The sequence below is a fragment of the Crocodylus siamensis genome, chromosome 6 (genome assembly GCF_052110815.1).
Source record: "Crocodylus siamensis isolate JL-2025a chromosome 6, ASM5211081v1, whole genome shotgun sequence".
Classification (NCBI taxonomy): domain Eukaryota; kingdom Metazoa; phylum Chordata; order Crocodylia; family Crocodylidae; genus Crocodylus; species Crocodylus siamensis.
In genome coordinates, this window is record NC_143400.1 from 49,872,963 (window position 1) to 49,898,015 (window position 25,053).

The window sequence follows — 25,053 nt, forward strand, 5'->3', positions numbered from 1 at the left end:
TGAGCTTGGAGCAAGTATTAGAAGCAGCCAGGCATAGTGAGACTGGGCCAAAATCTGTTCTGATTAAAGTATTTCTGTGGTTCTCAGTGAGCTTGTTATCCTTCAGAGAGCCCAGGCTCAGACCAGGCTTCCCCAGGTCAGCATAGAGAGGTGTAGCTCACAGGTGGAACATGGTCAGCATTAAGCACCTTCCTGCCCTGAGCTTTCCACCTCCACAATGGTCCCATAGGAAACTCAGCCTGCTCCCCAGACTGTTGTACCCCCCAGCCTGCAGGGCCAGCAGCAGTCCCACTTTGGTGAGGCCCTTGTGGACTTGTCTATCCCACACAGCAGTGAGTCCTCGCATAGAGAGGCCCAAGCATGTCCTGTCACCAGCCTGCTGACCCATGCCTGCAAACACACTACAAATTAGGCAGTTGACCAGTCTGGATGCGCCTGGCTTCTCGCTCTCTGGTTGCTCTTACTCTCTTGATCTATGTCAGACCTGAGAATGGCCACAGAGGGACAAACCTGGGGTAGCCTCATGGGTAACTTCCAGGTTTGGAGCAGGTGATCAGGACATAGGCAGGGTGAGTTCATGCCTCTCACTGCCAGAGCTTGTTGCCATCTTGGTGTGGACAAGCCCTGGGAAGTTATCTTCATTTAGCTCTATGAAGGGTCTGGACTGACAAATGACACTGTACACAATAAGGACATATTTCTAATCAGCTTCAGAGGGATGGCCTGTGTGAACAAGGTTTACATGAGCAAGGGCTGTAGGACTCCAGGACTGTATTGTATTCTATAGTTCTGGACAGCGCTGTGCCAGTAACTCCTGGCAAGCAGTAGCCTGGGCTCAGTAGCCAGGAAGGCCCTTTCCAGCCCTATGCTCCACTGTGGCTCCAAAAAGACATCCAAGAACTAACATGGTGTAAGAGCCTGTCACTCCGTTTACAACCCAGCATAAAGTCACTCGCCGACTCTAAAGCTCCTGACAAACATTACACTTAAGACATCATGTCTTAAGCAGTGACCTGGTCACACGTTCTTTCAGTTAAAGGCGTGATAAAAGCCACAGCATTATTACACAAAATATACATAGTACCTCTGTGGCTGGCATGAAGGCTTGGGACAAATCACTAGTACAGCATGTGCTAGGGGACCTAGTGTGCAACTACTGCCAGCAACCAGGATCAATGAATTCCTCTTGACTCTACCTCAGCCAGACTGGGTGCTTCCTTGTGGGAAAGGGGACTCTTGGGTTACTCACCACTCCAATGGAGAAATAGTTGTTGATGATGCTGTATGGGACAGGGTCCCCATTCTCCTCCTTGTTGTTGGGGATCACATCAATTCGCCACCGGTCCAGCATGATCTCGGTGCTATGCTCAATGTCCTTCAGCACCTTCATCAAATTACCACCTTCATAACCTTGGAAGGGGAAAAAACAGCCATAGGTCACTCTTAACTGAAGAGTGGCAGGTACAGATGGGCAATGAGCAATGCCAGCAGGAGTCAGGCCTTGGTGGGGGTTCTGGGTGCAGATGGGAGACGCAGCTCAATGGGCTGTAGATTTGGTGGCAGTGGTGATACTTGCAGAGTCTGCAACTAGGGCTGAGGTAGGAGATGAAGCCCAGTGCTGTGCTGAACCAGCAGAGGCAGGTGGGTAGTGCCATGTCAGAAGGGACACAGTACAGCCTAGCCACCTGTGTGTACATGGAGTTAGTGCTGGCTGGTAGGGCATGGAAGTGACCAGGGCAGGGGGTATCACCAGTGAGGGACACCTGACCAGCAAGTGCAGTGACAGACCAGTGCTGGGAGCAGATGGAACCACACAGTGACCAGTACGTCACTGGCAGTAGGCAGTGCTCAGCAGTGAATGAGGCTGCTGGCACAGAAGCAGCAGTTTTGTAGGGTGGTGAAGGGGGTCTGTGGCATTCAGCAGGACATGGCAGTGAGCAGAGTGAAGACTGGACAGGATCAGCTCTCCTCCCCATCCAGGTAGAAACACCATGTTTGGTGACACAAAGAGCTACAGGCTGAGCAGATGCTTTGCAGAGGACAGTTCCTGAGAGGTAACATATGTGTCCTTAGAAGTTGCATTTGGCTAAGTGGTTAAGGCACTGGATTTGAAATCCAGTGCAGTTTCTCTGTGCAGGTTCATTTTCTGCTCACAGCAAGGGGCTTGTTTTCTCAGTAGGTTTCATTCAGTTCAACAAACCAGGCAGTGGGCAGCACCTTCCCGAGTTATCAGGGGTCAGCCCCCCATCCCGGTCACACACATGTGCTTTTAGGTGTCTTATGGCACAATGGTAACACATCTGACTCCAGATCTGGAGGATGTGCACTTACGGCACACCGGGGTCACTTTCTCACCTGAAAGCCAGGTAAGAAGTCCAGGTTTGGGTACAGCACCTCAAAAAAGATGTGGACCAACAAGCCCAGAGGATAGTGACAAAAATGATTAGGGGTATGAGGAAAGTTTGGAAGAACTGGAACTATGTAGTCTGGAGAAAAGAAGATCATGGGGAGGGACTTGATAATAATTTTTTTTAAATGGTTATTATAAAGAGGAGGGCAGGACTATTCTTTGGGTCCACAGGGGAAAAGACCAGAAATAATGAATTTAAATCACCACAAGGGATTTAGGCTGGATTGTAAGAATCAAATCACAGAATCATAGAAGTAGGGTCAGAAGGGACCTTGTAGATCTTCAAGCCCAACCCCCTGCCTGGGTGGAAGAAAAAGACTGGACTCAGATGAGTCCAGCCAGGTAGTCATCAAGCCTCTTCTTAAAGATCCCCAGAGTAGAAGCCAGCACCACTTCCCTAGGAAGTTGGTTCCAGCTCCTAGCTGCCCTAACTGTGAAGTAGTTCTCGCGGATGTCTAATCTAAATCTACTCTCTAATAACTTGTGTCCATTGTTCCTTGTCATGCCAGGGGGTGCTAGGGGAAACAGCGTCTCCCCTAAACCCTTCTGGTCCCCCCGGTGAGTTTATAGACAGTCACCAGGTCCCCCCTCAGCCTTCTCTTGTGAAGGCTGAACAGGTTCAGGTCCCGCAGTCTTTCAATGTAGGGTCTGCCCTGTTGTCCCTGGATCATGCGTGTGGCCCTCCTCTGGACCCTTTCAATGTTGTCCACATCCCTCCTGAAATGGGGCACACTGAACTGGACCCACTACTCCAGCTGTGGCCTGACCAGTGCTGCATAGAGGGGGAGGATCACCTCCCTGGCTCTACTTGAGATGCACCTGTGGATGCACGACAAGGTCCGGTTAGCTCTGCCAACCGTGACCTCGCATTGTCGGCCCATGTTCATCTTGGAGTCAATAATGACTCCAAGATCCCTTTCTGCCTCCGTGCTCTCAAGAAGGGAGTTTCCCATTCTATAAGTGTGCTGCTGGTTTCTACTGCCTAAGTGCAGCACCCTGCACTTGTCAGTATTGAAACACATTTTGTTTATGTCAGCCCACTCTTGTAACCTATCCAGGTCTTGCTGCAGTCTTTCCCCACCTACGAGTGTGCTCACCTCACTCCAAATTTTGGTATCATCAGCGAATTTAAATAGGTTGCATTTCACTCCGTCGTCCAAATCGCTGATGAAGATGTTGAACAGCGCAGGCCCCAGGACCGAGCCCTGGGGGACTCCGCTGCCCACTTCCCCCCAGGTCGAATACGACCCGTCCACCACCACCCTCTGAGTACGACCCTTCAGCCAATCTGCAATCCATCTGACTGTATAGGCAGCTAGACTATAGTGGTGGCAGATGATAGAACAAAGAGCAGTGGGCTCAAGTTGCAGCAAGGGAAGTTGAGTTTAGATGGAAGGAAAAACTCTCTCATGGGAAGGGTGGAAAAGCACTGGAACAGGTTATCCAGAGTGGTGGTGGCATCTCCATCTTGGGAGGTTTTGAAGACCCGGCTAGACAAAGCCTTGGCTGGGATGATGTTTTTGCAACCTGAATCACATGTCAAATTGTAGAACCAAATGGGCCCCAGTTTGCAACCCCCATGGGCCAAGTTTTATGAGCATTCTACTGACCCAAGCAGGAATAGTCTCCTGCAGGACAAAGGATGTATGTGGTTCACACTTACCCCACCCCCTATGCTCGTTTGGTCTCACTGTACAAATTCCAGAGCCACCCCTGTGAAATCTCCAGGACATGAAGTGCTGAGGACTGGCCAACCCTGGCTTAAGGATGATTTAAAAGTGGGTAACAGCTACGCTAGAAGCATGTATGCTTCATGGTGGCCTCAGTGCCCAGCTCTCTATCTGGGTTTGTCTCCTGTGTCTACTGCCATGGGATGTGCGTTTCCCACTCTCTCAAAGAAGAGTCCACTGAGGGGACTATAATTCTTCCTCCTCCCCAGCTGCCTGGGTGTGCACAACTAGCCCACCTTTTCATGCTAAGAGATGGTTGCTGCCATTGTGGGAACACCACGCCACAAGGCTAGCATTTCACTGTGCAGGCGGAAAGCTCTGTGGTCATTCTCACCTCCTCCTCCTTCGGAAGGAAGTGCCAGGGTCTTGGACTAGCTGCCAAGAGAGCACTCCCTGCTTGCAAGTTTAACCCGGAGGTTGCTGGTTTTAGGGTTCCCAGGGGATGTAGTGGATGAGGGTGCTCGTGGGTGCTCAGGGAGAACTGTGCTTTTAGGTAACACAGCTTAGTGCCACCACATACCACAAAGAGTAGCATCACCTCTTATGGCACTGGCAAAGAGAATTCCTTGTTATTATCCCAGCCACGTAATCCCTGTATAACCAGCATGTATGCTGCCCATTACAGGGAGTTACAAACAGGTCTCAAAGCCCTTTGCTATCCCAGCTGGATTAATTTATTTAAGGGGAGATGAGAGGACAAAGGGGGCAGGAGAAGAAAAGTCCATTGTGAGTGCACGTAGGTCTGAATCCTGGAGTCTGCCCTCTCCCGGGGCCAGCTGCATCTCTGGTGAAGCAGACAGGTGACTAGGGGTAAATTTTTGGCTTGATGCAGGGTGACTATTTGCCAACCATGGTTAACCAGTGTTAAGAGAAAGCTTGCAGCTAGACCACTAGGCACATGCTGACTCTAAGGCCCCTGGCAGACATTACAGTTAAGACATGATTAACTAGCTAAACTCTCCAGTAGTGACCTGGCCACATGTTCATTCAATTAATGGAATGATCAAATGAGGAATAAGCCACAAAGTTATTATACAAAATGTGTGTCCTGATGGCAAGTTACTGAGGCTCTTTGTGCCCTGTGTCCATGCGCACCTCTGAAGGGAGTGTTTGGCCTCTGAACACAGAGCAAGAGGCATGTGGGTATGTCTCAGGATGCGTAAGTGTTGAATGGGCAGAGCCCTGTCAGCCAAATAGCACTCGAGTGGTCATGATGTCTCACCTCCTCCCCAGCGCAGACACCTTGCGAGGTCGTTGCCAGTTCCCAGTGGTAGGATGGCCACAGGCGGGTGCTTCGGTAGGTTCACTTTGTCTGCAGCCCAAACAGAAACAGGTGTCAGAGGCTCTCTACAAGCAGGCAGTCCTGGGACAGAACCCAGCCAGCCACCCACCTGCCCAAAACAGCACGGAGGCTGGAGAGGCAGCTTAAAGGACAATCCCTCCTGGGGCAACCTGGGCGATTCTCTTCCTTTGTGGCCCCAACCCAAGGAGGACAGGCTGCAGCCGGGCACTGGGCTGATCACACAAGAGGCAGATGAGGTTCAGGACATGAACAACACTACAGTTTCCAGAGTGCAGAAGGTGAGCTCAGGGAGTGCATGGACCATGTGGAGGGATGGGCACATGCGGGTAGAAGCAGGCTTCCTTGGCCATGGAGGCTTCCCTGCAGAAAACCCAGCTCTCCTGCAGCAGAAGAAGATGCTGATAGGGAGGGGAGGAAAGGCTGCAGAGCATGAATGGGAACATCCCATTCATGCTCTTCAGCCTTTCCTCCCCTCCCTACCAGCATCTCCCTTCTGCTCCATTGGTGGAACTGAGGGGCCATAGCACAGAATAAAAAAGAGCCATAAAGCAGAAGATGAAGCTGGGAGCAGGAGGCAGGCATGTGTAGCAATAAGGCAGCAGGAAAGCAGCTTGAGGGCAAATAAGAGACATGGAAGCTCAGGAGAAGAAGAGGCGCCTCCTTGCCCTCACTTGCTAGCATTAGGGGCTGGATTAAATCTCAGCTAAACTGGCTGACATAAGAACCAGCTGATCTCCTTTAAGGAACGATGCACCTAAAACAAAATTAGCCTCTACCCAAAATGCAGGCACATCTGTGCACTGAACACAGGCAGGCAAGGGCAGAGAGGGCTCTCTGGGTATTGCTTGGTTGAGATACATTTACTTGTCTCTGTGACAGAAACAGGAGGAACAGCAGAGGAGCTGAGACAGAAACACCAGAAAGCCAAAACTACCACTGGACACATGGCTTGGAGAAAAAGTCAGAGGGGGAGCTTTTAGGCTAAGTGCTCGCTGGAAAGGGGCTTAGAAGTATAAGCAAAGGATCCATCTCCTGCTGCCTGTTGAGAGGAACAGGTCTTTATAAGAACATTATTTGAAAAATACACAGGATTACATCAATCACACACCTGGCTCCATCACCAATGACACCTCCTAAGGGAAATAACCCACTCTATCCTGAATTTTGGCCAATTGCACAAGCAAGAAAGGGATAATAATAATTCTCAAGTCCTTCTCTCAATGCAGGTCTGCTCCAAGGTCCAGGACAACTCCACTGTAAAGCCTCAACCAGTTTTCCAGGCCTGTGGTCTGTGAAGTCGCAACTCAGCAGTATGGATCCTTAGTTACCTATGCAGTCCAGGATCCATCCGACCGTCCCATCCCCTCCACAGGCCAAAACACGAAAGTCTGGGGTGTCGTGGAAAAAATTCAATCTGGAAAGTGTAAGAAGATGGAGAAAAAGGAGTTTGTAGTTGGGAAGGTGGGGGAAGAGGAGGAGGAGAGGCAGGGAAAAGAGCAGAAAATGGAGGGGAGGCAGGAAGGAAGGGGTGTAGGAGGGTGGGAACTGCTTAGTAGCTGAACAGTGCATCTCCATACCCAGGAGTTGGTCCCCCTCGGTCCAGGTTGTACACTTGTCTGGGGTTGAGCAGATAATGGAATTTCCGAAGAACTCTAGGAAACAAGGAGTGAGAGAGAGGATCAGAAGAAAACTTTCCTGAACACAAATAACAGGTATGCAACTGCCTTTCTGCCCCTGCTGGTTCCCCTACTCTACAGAGACCGATGGGGCCATCAGGGGCTCTCTTGTGCATTCTCCATCCTTATACCTTGTGTGGGACTCCTAGTACTGTACACTCCCCACAAAGGCAGAAAAGGTTGGGGGCAGCATCCCAGGGAATCCTTGGTGGGAATTTGACAGCAGAAGCATTCCTCACTTGTACAAACACTTTCACCCACCTCCACTTGAGTTTGCCGATGAAGCATGCCCACCTGGTTCACAGCACCAAAGGCAGAATACTTAGTGATCTCTCACATCTGAATTTCCCTTCTAAATGCATTACAGATACGAAGGAATCTTCTACCCCTGTGATCTAGCTAAGTGCTGGGAACTCCTTTGTAAGGATGGGGAACTGAGGGGTGGTGTGAGCTGGCCAGGCTTGCAGAGGGCTCTGCGGTGAGATGGTTGTGTGATCAGGACACAAGATGGGGGCTTGAGAGTCCTGGGCTGAGCTCCTGGTCCTTGGATCACGCTGCTGGCTGAAAGGGACATAAAGCCCCTTACAATTCAGGGTCTTGTAGGACAGAGCTTTCTTGTCTTGTAGGGTAGGGTCACTGTATCTGGTTGTTTGCTTTTTCCTGTGCTCAAGAAAGCAGGGCTTTCAATATTCTTGCAAATAAATACCAACGAAGCCTGATTCCATCACCAATTTCTCCCATGAACTAAAATAACCTACAACAGGTTGGACGAAAGGGGCATCAGCTATCAAGCATGGGAGTGAGGAGCACAGCCTCTGAATCAGAGCTGCCTGGACATTCAATGGTGGAGGCTGCAAGTGAGAGGGAGGGACAGGGAAAAAACCCTGCTCCAGTTCAAACATTACAAAAACACTCTGAGAGGAAAACTCCCTAGAAAGCAACTTTCTACGTAATAACATTCCACTCAACTCATTATTCCCCTCTATTCAGCATGGGTGAGGACACATCTGGAGTCCTGTGTTCAGTTTTGGGCCCCCCACAACAGAAAAGATATGGACGAATTGGAGAGAGTCTAGCAGAGAGCAACAAAAATGGTTAGGGAGCTGGGGCATGTGACTTATAAGGAGAGGTTGAGGGAACTGGGCTTATTTAGTTTAGAGAAGAGAAAACTGAGAGGGGATGTAATAGCAGCCTTCAGCTACCTAAAGGAAGGTTCAGAAGAGGATGGAGCTGGACTGTTCTTAGTGGTGGCAGATGACAGAACAAGGAACAATGGTCTCAAGTTGTAGCAAGGGAAGTTTAAGTTGGATATTAGGAAACATTTTCTCAGTAGGAGGGTAGTAAAGCACTGGAACAGGTTACTCAGAGGCAATGGAGTCTCCATCCTTGGAGGTTTTGAAGACCGGGCTCGACAAAGCCTTGGCTGGGATGATCTAGTTGAGGATGGTCCTGCTTTGAGCAGGGGGTTGGACTAGATTGTCCCTTCCTACTTAGAGGTCCCTTCCAACCCTCATTTTCTAGTCATAGTTTCTAGGGTCAGAAGGGACCTGAGTAGATCATCTAGTCCAACCCCCTGCCATGGCAGGAAAGAGTAGTGGGGTCAAATGACCCCAGCAAGATGATTGTCAAGCCTTGTCTTAAAGCCCCCCAGGGTAGGAGCCAGCACCACTTTGCATGGAAGTTGGTTCCAGATCCTAGCCGCCCTGACCGTGAAGTAGCGCCTCCGGATGTCTAATCTGAATCTACCCTCTGCCAGCTTGTGACCGTTATTCCTAGTCACTCCTGGCAGTGCTCGGGGGAACAGGGACTCCCCCAGTGCCTGCTGGTCCACTTTGACTAGTTTGTAACAGGCCACTAGATCCCCCCGCAGCCTTCTCTTGTGGAGGTTGAACAGGTTCAGGTCCCGTAGCTTCTCCTCATAGGGCCTGCCCTGCTGCCCCCCGATCATGCGGGTGGCCCTCCTCTGGACCCTCTCCATGTTGTCCACACCCGTCCTGAAGTGCAGCGCCCAGAACTGGACGCAGTACTCCAGCTGCGGCCTGACCAGTGCCGCATAGAGGGGGAGGATCACCTCCTTGGACCTGCTCGAGATGCATCTGTGCATAACAAGGTATGGTTGGCCTTCCTGACTGCGTCCCCACACTGCCAGCCCATGTTCCTCTTGGCATCAGTGATGACTCCAAGATCCTTTTCTGCCGCTGCACTGACAAAAGGGAGTTCCCCAACCTGTAGATATGGTGCTGGTTCTTCCTCCCCATGTACATCACCTTGCACTTGTCAGTTTTGAATCCCATCCTGTTCTCATCTGCCCACCCCTGTAACCTGTCTAGGTCCGACTGTAGCCTATTCCTTCCTTCTAGCATGTCCACATTCCCCCACATCTTAGTATCTATCATCAGCAAATTTGAACAGGGTGCTTTTCACCACCTCATCCAAGTCACTGATGAAGATGTTGGACCAAGCCCTGGGGGACCCCACTGCCCACGTCCCTCCAAGTCGAAAATGACCCATTCACCACCACTCTCTGGGTGCGGCCCTCCAGTCGGTTGGCGACCCATCTGACTGTGTGGGTGTCGACACCACAGTCCCCCAGTTTTTTAGTGAGAACAGGGTGAGAGACAGTGTTGAAGGACTTCTGAACGTCCAGGAAGACTATGTCCACTGCTACCCCTGCATATAAGGATTTGGTGACCTGGTCGTAGAAGGCCACCAGGTTGGTCTGACAGGACCTGCCTCTAATAAACCCGTGTTGGATGCCCCTAAGCATGACCTCCCCTGCTGGCCCCTCATGGACATGTGCCAGGATAATTCTATGATTCATCATAAGCCAAACACATGGCTGGGAGATGGGAGAGGAAGAAGGGTTTCTAGCAGTCAGCACAAGCCACTCAGAACCAAGGCTGCTACAGAAAAGGTAGTTGCCCAGACCTGGAATAAGCCCTTTGAATTTGGCTTTGGAGCCAGCTGAAGATCAGGGCTGACCACAGCACAGTAAAGAGCCTGACTGAAGTGGCAAGAGACCTAAAGAGACTCATATTCATGGCATACCCAGATACCCGCAAGGAGAGACTGGGATTGGACCAGTGTATAGATGTTCAAGTGAACTTGGACTTGCAGATCAGGGCCAAAGGAAGGAAGCCAACAACCTCCCTGGACCAAGACTGTGAAATGGGGCATGGAGCCAGCCACAGTCTTTCCACACAGCAGCACATTGGAAGAGGAAGCAAGTAAGAGGGAAACTGATAGCCACGAGCCCTGTAAGCACAGCTCAGGGCCTAGTCAGTATGCCGGCAAATGGGATTCTTATCCAGGTCATTCTGTCGCTGAGTAGTGAATAAAAGTGATCAACTCCATTTCTAAAGAAAGGGGAACTGACCACAATGCTGAAACTAAAAGAGGCAGTTCAGCTGAATGCTGACAATGAAAAAACTGACCATGAAAGGAGGACAAGTACAGCTACGAAGCAGGCCAGGAAAGAATGTCAGAAGCTTTGAATGTTACGTTAAAATGGAAACTCTCCCAGCATGTGAAAGGAGTCTTGGGAGGAGATGCTTAGCTGAAGGGGCAACGCCTGGAGGGGCAAGGAGACCTCAGGGTATTTTTGGAGCTAAGAGCTTGGTTACTGGATGTATAATAGGAGCTCTGAAAGGCAGAGCAAGTAGCAGGCACTGGCTTGGACAGAGAAGTTATTCGGCCAGACACACCAGGAGTGCTGGACACAGGGGATCCAGGCCCAACCACCTCATGGTCTCAAGGAGAGACAACATCTCCAGAAACTGCCTTTCTGCACAAACTGAGAAAATCAGGTTTGAAAATTAAAGCTCTAGAATTTGAGTAGACCCATCTGGGAAGCCAAGATAGAAGATGAGCTAATGACTGGGCTGGGTTTCCTAATGGCTAACAAATGTGTTGTCAGTGCCAGGAAAGGCATTGTACAATTCACTCTACAGTAATTCTCTTTCAAGATGTGGCCTGGGTGAAGTCAAAGGTTTACAGGTAACTGGCTGCATGGAGCAAGTTGTTTTGCTGCCAGAGTTATGAATCATTATGATGACTACATCCAGTGGTAACTTCCCTGCAAAGGACAGGTGGGGACTGACTGAAACCCTGGGTCTTGGGAGACTCTTTAGCTGCTAATGTGTCTGTACATCTGAAATAAGAACTTATCCCTGTCAGCCTGAAGAATGTTTCTGAGAAGCAGAGAACAGTGGGGGAAAAAAAGGAACTATGGTTGCAACATGTGTGGCAGGTGGTCTGGTAAATGCTGGCATAGACAAAACCATGGAAGGGAATTTCCACTGACAAAAGAAAATCATCAAGGCCATGCAAAACTGACCAGGACCCTGACACCCACTGAATTTATTGGGCTCTGCTCTGACCACAAAAAGCCCATGTGTGAGTTTGCTGATACTGCTTCAGATGGGTAAGAAAGGCATTGCAGCTGTCAGCAAGGCATTCCTTGACCTTCTCAGAGTCATTGTGGTCTTTGTGTCTTCCAAACCCCTGTCATACTGGATTCAGGTGCTCAGGTTTACCAGTGGGTCAGAAGGGACACAGAAACAACAGATACTACACAGATGGGCAGGGAAAATGGGGGAGTGAGACTCACTGAGAGAGACCCCTCCTACCTGCTAAAAGAAAATCAGGGAGTGGAAACCTTCAAAGAGGTCCTGATGGGAGTAAAAAAGTCCTGTACTGAGGACCCCAACAGGACCCTGTGACTGTAAACTGGGAGGCCTGTATCACTTCTAAGCAACAACATTACATTTCTTTCCTTTGCATCTGGGATGAGTGTTTAGGGTCCCAATATTTCTGGCTCCATGGAGTGACATTAAGGCAGGAGATGTGGGTTGTACTGAACCCGCTGGAGACCAACACGCTGAACCGCAGCACTTCCACTGGGGCAGCTGTGGGAAGTCACTGCACTCCCTTAGGGAAGCAGTGGGCTGAAAGAACAGCAGCCTCCTAGCCCAGAACACAAGGCACATGTACTCTCACCACATCCAGACTACAGCAGAGGTGAACGGATGCTGCCGTACACTGTTTTGGCACAAGGTCTGGAAGGGGGACAGCTTAGATGCAGAAACAGGGGCTGGGAAGACAACCTGACCCTGCACGGATGTGTAGTGCTAGGGTAATCCAGAAGAGCAGGCTGAAAACAGAAGAAACTGTCTCTTGGTTGCTTTATTCCCCCATGCTCAAGTAAACCAGATTTTGTATGTTCCTATAAACATGCAGGAGGATAACAGAGAAACCTGTCCCTGTCCCCATCTCCTCCCTCAACTGGAGTAATACACAATCCCCCAAATTGTGGTCAAAATGGGTAGCAGGGGACCAAACCCAAGGACCACTGAGTCCTGCCCCTGCCCTGGTCTAGATGCTTCAAAGGACAGTGCAAACCCTGTGCAATGAGCAGCTGTGGGTTACCTTGCCTCAAAAAGGTCACATTCTAACCCCTAATGGTTGGGTGCTGGTTGAGAGCAGTATTTCCCAAACCTTCACACCTCACCATAGTAAACTGGGCACTCTCATGCCCCCTACTTAAGCCAGTGCTGCTGCCTTCATTGCCACTTCTCCTGCAGTGGTGGTGGATGGAGTAGGAGGGCACAAGAGTGGCTGGTGTAGGGGGACCACTGACTGCTGTTATGGTTTTCATGTGCCCTTTCAGGAGCACATCATGCACCTAGTTTGGGAAATGCTGGCTGAAACCTGGGCATAAGATCCTGTATCCCCCCCACTGTTCTCATGGGCACTGACTTCTGTGGCCCTGGAGATGCTTGCTCTGCAGAGAACTGCCCAGTCTCTCTGCCTTCTGCCTAGCAGAGGCATCAGGAGGCACTTGCCACATGTGCACTCTGGCTCTAAGTGATGGTGCTAGGCGGACAAAGCCAGGAGTAGACCACAGCATGCCTGCTGCTCATCACTGAGCCCTTAACACCTGATCCCATCTCCAATCATGCCCCACGCCACAGACCCCAGCACAAAAGTGGTGGCCTCAAGGGGTGGTCACTGATAGTGTCATCCCCTCTGGGAAGATGACAACGTACCTCTCTCCCTGTCTCCCTCCACTCTTGGGGTTCACAAAGACCAGCAGCGGGTGTGTCCCAGGCCGGGGGCTGATCTGAAATGCAAAGAGAAGAACAACCACCCTCCTTAGAAGACATGCAAAAACTGTCCTGTGTGCATGGGGGCAGGAAGGAGGGCACCCAATCTCTCACAAAGGGTAAGTAGGAGCCATGCAGCCTTGCCAGACTGGATGGTCCACACTTCTAGCACTGGAGGAGTAATCTCACATGAAGGAAAAGGCCAGGGAGGGACTTCAAGGGCAGAGTCATGGCCACTGTTCTACACAGACAAAAAACTGTCTGGTACATGATGGGAGCAGGGTATGCAAGGCCAGGCCCATGTTCTGCTGGCTGCTATAGCTACAGTGAACCCCGCGCATTGCAGTAGTGACTAGCAGCTGCAGTCTCTCTGGGCTCACCACCCTGCAGACACAGGCCAAAGAGAAGGCCCATCCCTTGGACAGACTGCCATTTGAGGACAAGACCAGAGGAGCAAAGGAAGGCAACCGATGGATGGGAAGGGCAAGCACAAGCAGAGCAATGATATCCACCCTAGTAATCAGCTCTTTGTTGTCCTTTCTCGAAATACAGCCTCAGGAGCAATTGGTCACATGAGGAACAAAAAAAGGCAGTTGTTGGGAAACAGTCTCACCAGGACAGGTTCACCAGGCCAGACTGTCCCTGGCTTGGTTTCCATACCCTGAGGCTGGCAACTCCTGCTCTGCTATACCACAGTCACCAGCGGGAAAGCAATGCTGAAGACATGTAAATGGTAGCTCCTCAGTCACAGCCTCTTCTGCCATTAGCCAGTGCAGGAGAATTCAAGAGGGACTCTTGACCCCAAGCCTTTTGCTCCAGGCCCAGCAGAGGCCTGCTCTAAAGCAGAAAGCAGCTCTCAGCCACCTACCTGCAAACCTTGCCCCTCCACGGTGGTAGAATTGAACTTGAAGGTCTGGTTAGCATCATCTGGACTGGTGCTGGCAGGAGAATCGCTGTCTGATTTCCTTGAATGGGGCTGTCTTTCCTTTTAAAGGGGAGAAAAATGCAAAATATGTAGCACTCGGCTGAAGACCAGCAGAGGGATGCATTCATTTGTCACATCTGACCCCCTAGGATAATTTCAGGTGGGACAAAGCTATTGGCGCACCTGATATCTGGACGCTTCCACAAAATGAATGGTGACCATTCTATCAGCACACAGGCATAAGCATCACAGATGCACTCACTGAGAGCTGTGGCACACAGGCAGAGAAGCATGGAAATCAGCAGTCAAGGCTACAGTTATGCCCAGTACAACAGCAGCCTCCCAGCACAGCTTCACTGGCATGTCCGCTTTCCACCCTATTGTACACGCTGCCACCATGCACAGAGCTGTCCCTGCATGTCCTAATGTCAGCAATGACTGGCCACTGTGACACCCCATTATAACAGGTCATACGTGTGTGAATGGAAGGCACGTGTGCGTGGCTCAGCTTAGCCACATATGACACAAAGCGGATCCGAGCCTTTGAAAGCCACAACAGAAGTGGACAGCAGATGTCTGCCTGTGTTTTGATACTATGCTGTGTATTCTTATCCCACCGGTGCAGGGCATGGAAATACTTTAGTAGCATTTTCAGTCTTACCCCTGCACAGTAAGAGGCCTTGGAAGTGCCAAAGTAAGACCATGCCTGGCAGTTCTTTGAGGTGGGCCTTGATGGCGGTGATCCCACTGGCATTGAATATTGTGGAAGGTCGGTGTTTCTAGTGGGTTAATGCTAGTCTCTGAGTACTGCTATACAAGGGATTGTGTTGTGAAGAAACGCCCTTGTGCCAGCTTGGCTTTGAACTAAGAAAGATGCCTGGGGGGGAAGAGGGGCATACTTATGGGGGGGCACATGCACATGTATGTGCAGCTATCTGATGGTGCCTATAGCCTGCAGAGCCCTTGTCACATGAGCCCCTATAGGCCTGCTTACCAGAACAACTGGGCAGATGTAGGAAGGCAGCAAGATGTGGTCCTTGAGCTGCCCTCCATCACACTCTGGCTTCACATGAGAGGCACATTTGTTATGAAGCTGGATGAAAAGAGAGAGAGAGAGAGAGGAAAGCAGGTGTGAGCATGACTGCCTCCCCTCCAAGCACCCCAACTCTGGGCTGCAGTGAGGGGATCATGTCGAGCTGAGCAGCAGAGAAGGCCTGCACGGTACAAGTACCGAACACAACAGCTTTCCACAGGAGGTCTGCATGACGGGGGCCTTGGGCTTGGTCTGATGCCAGAGGAGCAGTAACATGTCGCCTAGTTGTTCAGGCACCATGACTTCCCAGGCAGGGGCTTCCAGTCCCCCTCAGCGTTCACGGGCCTGAATCTCCTCCTTCCTGCTCCACTGCCTGCTTTCTTAAAACCTCTCCCTATTGCCTTGGTTTTTTTCTACCTCAGGAGAAGAGCACCCAGGGCTGCTTTAGTCAGGGGCCATGGCACTCACACTGCAAGGCTCTGAGAGGGCTGTGGCCTGCAGGAGGGAGAAATAAGAGCAAGTGCAGACAGCTGCCAAAGCTGCCTCCTCTGTGCTACCACTACCTACTTCCAGGCACAGATGCACAGGGCTGCAGGGACAAGGAGAGGAAGCCATCAGCTCAGAGCAGTTCTCAGGGGATGGGCCACAGCACCTTTGGGGCAGAGGGAGAGGGGACAGGAGGGCCTGGAGTAGCTTTGGGAAAGCTGTGCCGTTCCCTTTCTAGGTGGACTAGTGCAGGAGGAAGTATGCAATGTGACATCCCAGCCTGGTACAAGAGAGCTGACTGAGTGCCAGCATCACCACCATTCCCAAGAGCACCTCTCATGCCTCACCCATCACCCAAAGAAACCCACCGGCAACAGCTGGCTGGAGAACCATGGGAGACTCTTGCCTCCTGCCACACCCCTGACTCTCAGCGCTCCCTTGTAAAGGCAGAAGCCAAGGCCTTTTTTGGTGCTGCCTAAGGTAACGTTACTCACAGTGTGATACCTGGAGCTCCTCCAGATGTGCCCGTGCCAAGGGACCCAGGCCAGAGACTTTGCAACTCTGAGCATTTAAAGTAGTCACCCTCTTGCCCCAGCCACGGGCACAGAGAACAGAGAGGAACCAAGCTGCCGCTCCAGTCCCGTCCCCACTGTGATCCCCACAGCAGCCAGGCACAGGGATCCTTGACCGAGGGGGCAGAGGGCAGGGCGTGGAGTGCTTATGGGCATATCGTGTGTCAAAGACCTCCAATCACTTCACCAGCAGGTAAGTTCTCTCTTCTTTGAGTGCTTGTTCCTGAGCAAGTTTTAATGTAGCTAGCACCAGGGCCAGGGGAGGGTGTAGAACTGACTGCATTAAAGTCCTACCACAATGGGCATGCCGTGCAGATGCTTTTATTAGTGTCTTGTGCTTGAGGAAGCAGGACTGTTTCCCCATGTGGCTGCTCTACACAAAGGAAGAATGTGGATATTTTTCAGGGGTCTGAAGGCCACTGAGGTCACATAAGCTTTACTAGGAGTCACCTATTCAAGAGGTCATGGTAGATCTAGATACCACTTTAGAAGTCATGGTGTGGAAACCAGCTTCAATCCTTGCTCTCTCAGCAACAAAGACTGATAACGTAGGGTATCTTCTGAAAGGCTTAATCCTACGCAAATAAAAAGTTAAGACTCTTAAGGAGCATCTATTGTCTCTTCCCCCTGGGAATGAGGTTTTGGGGGAGGAAGCCAAGAAACAGTATATTTCTTCCTAATGTTGTTTACAGCTGGAAGCTGCCGACAGGGGCACCCTACCTCAGACCAAGAGCACAGAGAGGAACTGGAATGGCAACCAGTTCAACATTGCACTATATGACCCTGGGTTGGTGTGCAACCCTGGTTAGCAGCTTGCAGAAACTGTTAGCAAAATCTCTGATCTTGGGTGCACACAGCATATAGCTGCAGGCACAAATATTGGTGCATCAGGCTACAAGACCTGTCAGACCTTTTATGAGTGTCACTGGGGCAGCAGAAGCATGTGGGTTCCCTGGGACAGTTCCCTTCATTTTCCTCCCACTGTACAAGCCTTTCCTCCAAGCCACCTGTTTCAGTTGCAGTGAGCCCAGTGGTCACTGCCTGACGAAATGCAGGATGATAAGCTTCTCTAGTCCCTCCACTGGCCCAGATCTACTGCAGTGGCAGCTAAGTCACGCTTGTTCCATGATGAGCCCATCACTCGCTTCTCAAAGGAGACTCCCTGCTCAAGATGACGGCAGTCTGTATGACATGGGCCCATGCCCCTGAGGAACCGGGTTGACCCAGCTCATATCCACGAGGCCAAAAGCTTGCCTTCTCCTTGCCAGTGGCAACAGGCTTTGGAATGATATAGACTAGAGCTGGATGTAAGCAGGTCACGGAGATGCAGAAGCCTTTGCAACCTAATGACCTGGGCCCTTCCATCTGGGGCAGAGGGCTGGATTCGATGATCTTCTGAGGTCCCTTCCAGCCCTAATGTCTATGAAAAAAAATCTCCCCAGCACCCCTGGGTGCCAGCAAAGCCCGCACATCATCCACTCCACGTACTCACTGTGATTTGGCACCATACACAGTGTAGCCCGGTAATACCCTGGTAGCATTTGATACTTTTGTGGCACCGGTCACACTTGACTGGGGAGTTGCCCTCAATCCATGTGTGCTGCATCACCTAAGATCACAGGAGAGAAAGGAAAGAGGGATGGCACTGTGCACCCAGGCTGAGGGCACGGCCAACCTGTGGCACCCTTGGTACCCTGTACCAGCCCAGGCCCTGGGTGGCAGTGAATGGGTGGGGACTGCAGTCTTAGGCTTACAGCATGTCATAAGGAGCAAGTGTGACAAACTAAACAGCATAATGAGGACATATCAGAACAAGATTGCATGGTGTGTGTCCTGGAGGAGTCCAGGGATCCAAAGCTCTCAGAGGACACTAGAAAACTTGGGATAAAGGGTTCTGGACAGTGTGATAGGCTGCCACTACTCCTTTCCCTAGACATTAGAGGATGTTGGCCCGCTTTACCCAGCAGACAAGTGGATGCCGTCCTGCTAAATGTAGCTGCTCTTCAGAGGCACAGCTGCCCACCACAGGAAAAGCCCAAGCTTCTCTAGGCTTGGGGAGCCTCAAGTGAACAGCAAACCACAGGAAAAGACAAGCCCCACAACTCAATGGTGGCCAGGGGCTGGTTGCATGGAATGATGCTCCAATATTTAAGTCTGCTGGTGGGCACCTGGCTCCATAGTTACCCTCCCTACAACTCATTCTGCCTGGGTTTAGACCTTCAAAGGCAAGTCTGTGCTAAAGCTGACGTGAGCCTTTCAGCTCCTTTCAGGATCTTAAACACCGATGAGAGCCTTTCAGGATCTTAAGCAACTCCACTGGCCACCGGTCAGCTAAGAACCCCAACTGAGGAAGACCATGGCTTTCTAAAGCTTCACTCATCTCCTGCTGCTAGGCCTTAGATAGAGAATGGAGGAAATGACCCCCTCACAAGGACAGGCCCATTGTGGTCTCTAAGGATTGCACAGATAGCTCTGGCACGAGCAGACCTGCAATAGAAGCTAGTCAGTGGAGGCCCATAAGCACACTACTTACATTTGTGTTTCTCTTGGATTTCACATAAGTGCTGATGCAGGAGGCGATTTCTTTGGACACGCACCTTTCATGGACAGTATATTTACAAACTGCAAGGGAGAGGAAGACAGAAGTCACCTCTAAACTCTCCACACAGTCACGTGGCACCCACCTTAGAGCTGCCTTGCAGCATTGGCAAAGGAATAGAACGTCAGAACCATGTGTCTTAGCATGAATGACAACTTACAGATGATGGACAGTGTCCGGAAGACCACACTGATTGATTAAAAGTTGCAAAAGCCTAACATCAACATTGCAGCCTTACAGGAGATAAGATTGACCAACTCAGGCTCCATTCGTGAAGCCAACTACACCTTTTTCTGGGAAGGCAGAAGTGCAGAAGATACTCACATACATGGGGTCAGATTTGCAGTTTGCAACAGGTTGGTCAAAACCATGGAGAACCCCACTGGAACATCAGATTGTATCATCTTACTCTGACTACAGTCAACTGACTATTGTATCGACAACATTAGTGCCTATGCACCAACTTTACAGGCAAGTTCAGATGATAACGGGCAACTTTTACAATGCCCTGCACCAAGTCATTGAGCACCTACTATCAAATGAGAGGCGTCCCCTCTAAGGGGACTTTAATGCTCAAGTAGGCATAGATTATGACTCTTGGTCTACCTGCCTGGGACATCATGGCATTGGAAAAATGTATGAAAATGCTGGGAGGATATGAATTCATGCACAGACTAGCATAAAACTGCCAAGAGGAGCAGAGGCAAAACAGTGCAGCCAGATGCCCAGGGCAGCTGTGACAAATGGGCCAGCTCAATCAAGCAGCAAGTGCTGCGGTAGTGTTGTCATCCCGCCCCGCCCCATCCCCCCAAGTCACTGCCCAGGGAAGCTGCCCCAGATGCCCTACCCCAGTTATGCTACAGAGGAGGAAGGGCCACCAACAACCACAGACACCACATAAGAGCATGGGCTGCCTGCTGTCTCATGTGTCTGTGAGATGTCCAGCACCTCTAGAGAAATGTCAAGCGTTATCCAACTCTGCTGACTCCCAGCCTGACCCAACAACACCAAGCCTAAAGCCAGAGGATTCAGAGGCACACAAACTGGCCTGAGCTGTGCTCAACCATTAGAGGAACAAGCCCCTGTAATGACTGGATTAGCAGATCAAACAACCTGCAGGAAGACACCCCAGGGAGATGGGAGTAGTGCTCTTTTACTGGCAGACAGGGGGACCAGTACTGCATAAACAGGTAAGGCAGGCAGAGTATAGAGCCCAGTGAAGACACTCCAGGTGGCCCCCTGGGCCTGCCGTTGAGACCTCAGACTCCAGCTGAGTAACAGAAGCCACTGGGAAGGCCTGACTGGCTCATTTCCAGCACGGGTAGAGACACCTCAAAGTTAGATGGGTTTGCACTCCTTGTTAAACCTGCAATGTCCTTCTCCGCATCCTGGAGTGCCCTAACACCCCGCTCCCCCAACCCACCCAGTACAGCCCTTCCTGAGTGATATCTGTGTTTAGAACTGTGCATGAGGAAGCAGGCAGGTGAGCCATGCTGGAGCTCTCTGGGCCAGGACACACTTCTGCCATGACACAGACAAGCCCTGAATATCCCAGCCTCAGGAGTATGTATTAAACCCAGAAAGCCAGCAACATGTGGCTTCCTTTGTTTAAAGAATGGCCTCTGGCAGGCTGGCTCATCCAGCATGGTGGCAACTATGCTATACCGAAAGGGAGAGGTCAGGTCTGTGCCACAGGGCAAGGACAGGGGTTGTATGCCGATGTATGCAGGACTCACAGGAACAGCACAGGCCCTGCTTCCGGACTCCCAGGAGCATGGTGCGGCAGAAGTTGCAGTAGGCAGGTTTCTTGAAGTGCTTCAGTCTCCAGGCATGCTGCCCATCATCCTTCACATTCTGCAGGCAAAACACAGCAGCAGTCGGTCGGGGGGGCCAAGAAGGGGCCCCCAGTGGCCACTTCAAGGCCATTCAGGATGCCCCGATTGGAAATCACTGCTCTAACCCTTGTAACAACACAAGGACAGCCAGGGTGTATTGGACCCTGACTCCTGTATCTGACCAGGATGATGGGGGGACTGTCTACCTCTCACTCATCCATGCCTATCTTAGCTAGGATCCTAACCTGAGATAGGACTGAGGGTCAGTGGGTGCCAGGGCTCTCTGCTCTGTGTCCCCCTCTTGGCGCTCTAGTTATTATCCTATGACCTGCACTTCCATTCCTGTCTCTTTTGCTGTTGTCCCAAGGACTTAAGTGGCATTTAGTGGTCTTCCTCTAACTGAGGGAGACTTATGGCTTCCTGGTGGGCCTAGGCCCACTGTCTCTGTCCAGCAAATAGGCCTGTATCCAGCTGATAAGCAGTGGATGCTTTAGAGGAAGAGTATTAAAAGCAAGGCATGTGTAGGGTGATCCAAGGGCAGTCAACCTGGCTGGCTTCTGTCTTCATTCTTCTCCCTTATCAAACCCAGGGCTACTAAAATTCCTGCCTCTGGTAATCCCTAGGGCATGTCTCTCAGTCCGTTCACCTTCTCTGCTTTCTATGTGGCAGTGCTACTGCCTTTAAAACACTCTGTGCTTCTTGGCTTATTCTTCTTCCACTTCTTCCACTCATTCCACACACAGGGCTGCATGCAGCGAGGCAGGCATCAGCTGCACACCCTCACGGCCGGCCCAGCACAGGGGCTTGTCTCCACCTTACTGATCAATCCACTTGGAAAGACAGACTCCCAAGGGCCAGATTCCACTCTACCAATTAGGTGTGAGAGTATAGTCAGGTCAGACCAGGCCAGGTCTGCTACCATTATGACAGTAGATGGTACTACCTACAGCTGTCAATGCCAAGAGCTAGGAGGCAGGAAATAGCTTAGCAAATTATATGGTGCCAATGGCATTGGGTGGAGGAGCAACACAGAGCAGGGTGAAGGAAATGGCACCAAAAGGAGGATTCCATGGTGGGGTGGACTAGGCTCTCCAGCCTTGGTTGGCAACCAGTCTAGGAGTGGCGCCCTGAGAGGTGGATGGAAGGAAGATTTTCTTTGTACCAGCAGCTCCTGCAGCCAAGCTGGCTCCAAATGTACTGGCTTCTGTCTTTCCTTTGGGACCAACCAACTAGGCTAAGAGGGGGACATTGATATATGAGCAACTTGAGCATCTCCATATTAACTGTCCGGACCATTGCAGCTAAAACTCAATGGAAAGGACGCTCGATCTTTGCTACTTGCAGGGACACAACATGGAAGGGGGCAGTCATGGGTTATAAGCTGAACTCAATTGGTGTACAGTGCCACGCATCACCTTCATTGGTGGGAGGAACCAATTGTGTTCCACTGGTCAGCTACTGCCCACCTTAAGCTGAGCAGACCCCAGCCAGTAAGGTGCTGATCTGCCATGGTCTGCCTGCCTTATTTGGTACGTAGGGCTAGACCAAAAGTTGAAGAACAGGTGGCAAATCAAGTACCAGGCAACAAGAAAAGAAACCTTAAAACCTTCCAGCTGGGAAGCTGGAATGTCAGAACCATGTGTCTTAGCATGAATGACAATTTACAGATGATGGACAATGTCCGGAAGACTACACTGTTTGATCAAGGGCTGCAAAAACTTAACATCAACATTAGAGCCTTACAGGAGACAAGATTGGCCAACTCAGGCTCCATTCATGAAGCCAACTATATTTTTGGGAAGGCAGAAGCGCAGAAGATACTCACATACATGGGGTCAGACTTGCAGTTTGCAACAGGTTGGTCAAAACCATGGAGAACCCCACTGGAACATCAGATTGCATCATCTCACTCTGACTACAGTCAACTGACTAATGTGTTGACAACATTAGCACCTACGCACCAACGTTACAGGCAAGTTCAGATGATAACGATAACTTCTACAATGCCCTGCACCAAGTCATTGAGCACCTACTATCAAATGAGAGACTTCCCCTCCAAGAGGACTTTAATGCTTGAGTAGGCGTAGATCATGACTCTTGGCCAACCTGCCTGGGACATCATGGCATCGGAAAAATGAATGAAAATGGGGCTCCCGTCTTCTCAAACTCTGCACCTTAAACTACCTGTGTATCACTAACATCTACTTTTCAGGCAAAGGGCATCAAAAAGTATCAGGGAGACACCCACTATCTGGCCACTGGCACCTGTTAGACCTCCTGATCACCAGGAGGAAAGACTTAACCAGTATACTACCCACCTGCACTTATCACAGTGCAGACTGTGACACAGAAAACTCCCTTATTGTTAGCAAAGTGAAAGTGATACCGAAAAAGCTGTGTAGAGCCAAACATAACAGCAAGTCAGCCAAGAATTAATATACACAACACAAAAATTCAAAGCAAGTGCCTTGACTTTCAAAGTTAGCTACATCTACAAAAGCAATTAAATGCAAATGCTGAAGGATCTTGGAGTGGATTAAGACCTCAATCCAGGCCCAATGGCTGCAGCAGCTCTCACTTGTCTCTAGCTGGATAGGCAAGCATGGATAGGCAAGTATGAGTGTATCCAATGCCCAGAGCAAAATGGGAGTATTCATTAGCTTGATTTTATCAACCCAAGAACTCCAGGCCTGCACCAAGCAGGCTGAGACAGAGAATGGACTGCTATATGGATTGACTTGGGGCTCAAGTCAATAACCATTCCTTGGCTAAAGTTGCCACTAACTGCCATTATATGCTAACAGTATTAAAATGGCTTGCCCTGTTTTCCCAGGAAGACACCAATCTGGGTGGACATCTAATGGTTGCAGTCATCCTAAAACAGAGTTCTATGGGGCTCATGTTGCAAATCAGTGAAGATGTGGGTCCCTTAAGCTATCATTTTGATCCAAAGCACATCTCTGTGTGAAACCAAATTCATCTCTGACCCAAGCTTCACTTCAGTAACAATAATGGCATGGAATGGAAAAGGGTAGTGACCTACCACTCCATGCATCTGTTTCAGATGCCATCAGGTATCCACAAGGTGGATCCTGCTGGTGTGTGCAGTGGGGTTGAACACTGACTGTGAACCTCTTGTCACCCTGATTCATCATAGGGTTTGCCCCTCTCTCACAAGAAGCTTTAAAGTCCAAGGCCAAGGTTCAGTGTTGAGCCTTTGGAAAGTTCAGCAAACAGAGTCCAGTCCATGGGGACAGTGTGAGAACATCAGACTGGAAGAAGCCTTCAGTTCTGAGTCATCAGCTCCAGTCCCCTGCATTCACAGGCAATTGTTCATGCAAGGAATCCCCAAAATGGCCACTTCAGCTTCTCACCCACATCAGGGCACAATACTCAGAATGCTAGGAACAGCTTACAACAGACTGTAGGAAAAGCAGGGGAGATGATGGCACTGCCAGTCCATTAATGCATCTCATTTTGTAAGACACTATCATCTTATCCCTAAGCTTAAAAAAGCAGCGAAGAAGTGGAGGACCCAAATACCTTCTTCATTAATAGCTTTTCAGGGCTTTAAGCATGATGGAATAGGGTCACGCTTTCATACTTGCATCCACTTACACATTTAATAGGTGAAATAGAGCCTGGCCCTGACATCTGGCTTCCTCAAAGGGAAGGGTGTGAGTGGCGGGGTGGTTTTTCCACAGCTGTGCTCCCTTCCACCACCTGATGCAAAGTAGGTGTGCCACGAGCCCTAAAGCTTGAGATTTGCTGCTCTGTGCACTGCTCAGTCCAAATAACCCCACTGGGTGCTAGCACTTACTCAACAGAGTGAATCTGGCCAGCAGTGTAAATTCATAGCATCTACAAGCATATATGTAAACCTACACTACCGTGCAATCAATACCCTCATGACATACAACAAGTTGTTCATTCATAAAATTTCACAAGCTCAAAGATCACTGAGGGCCAAGCCCAGATCCTAATGACTTCAGTAGGAAAACTTATTCTGACTTAATTGGGTCCCCTTTGGATCAAGCAGATATGTCCATAACAGAACTAACCCAGAAACGATGTGGACACATTGGAGAAAGTCTAACAGAAGGAAACAAAAATGGTTTGAGGGCTGGGGCTAATGGCTAGGGCACATGCGAGGCAAGTTTGAGGGAACTGGACTTATTTAATCTGGAGAAGGGGAAACTGAGGGGGGACTGAATCACAGCCTTCAACTCCCTGCAGGGCGGTTCCAAAGAGGATGCAGCTAGACTGTTCTTAGAGGTGACAGATGATAGAACAAGGAGCAATGGGCTCAAGTTGCAGCAAGGGAAATTGAGGTTAGATATTAGGACAGACCTTCTCACTAGGAGGGTAGTAAAGCACTGA

The 25,053-nt window shown here is 50.3% G+C and overlaps 1 protein-coding gene across 1 annotated transcript in view; it reads right to left on the minus strand.

Annotated features, from left to right (window-relative positions):
* DGKG (diacylglycerol kinase gamma) overlaps positions 1–25,053 on the minus strand; it is a 165,511-nt gene that overhangs the window by 70,754 nt on the left and 69,704 nt on the right. The window contains 10 exon segments of the mRNA XM_090052006.1: positions 1,250–1,410; positions 5,363–5,452; positions 6,772–6,857; positions 7,021–7,095; positions 13,167–13,240; positions 14,092–14,208; positions 15,143–15,241; positions 17,732–17,848; positions 18,773–18,861; positions 20,575–20,692. Coding sequence (XP_089908132.1) covers positions 1,250–1,410; positions 5,363–5,452; positions 6,772–6,857; positions 7,021–7,095; positions 13,167–13,240; positions 14,092–14,208; positions 15,143–15,241; positions 17,732–17,848; positions 18,773–18,861; positions 20,575–20,692 — 1,026 coding nt within the window.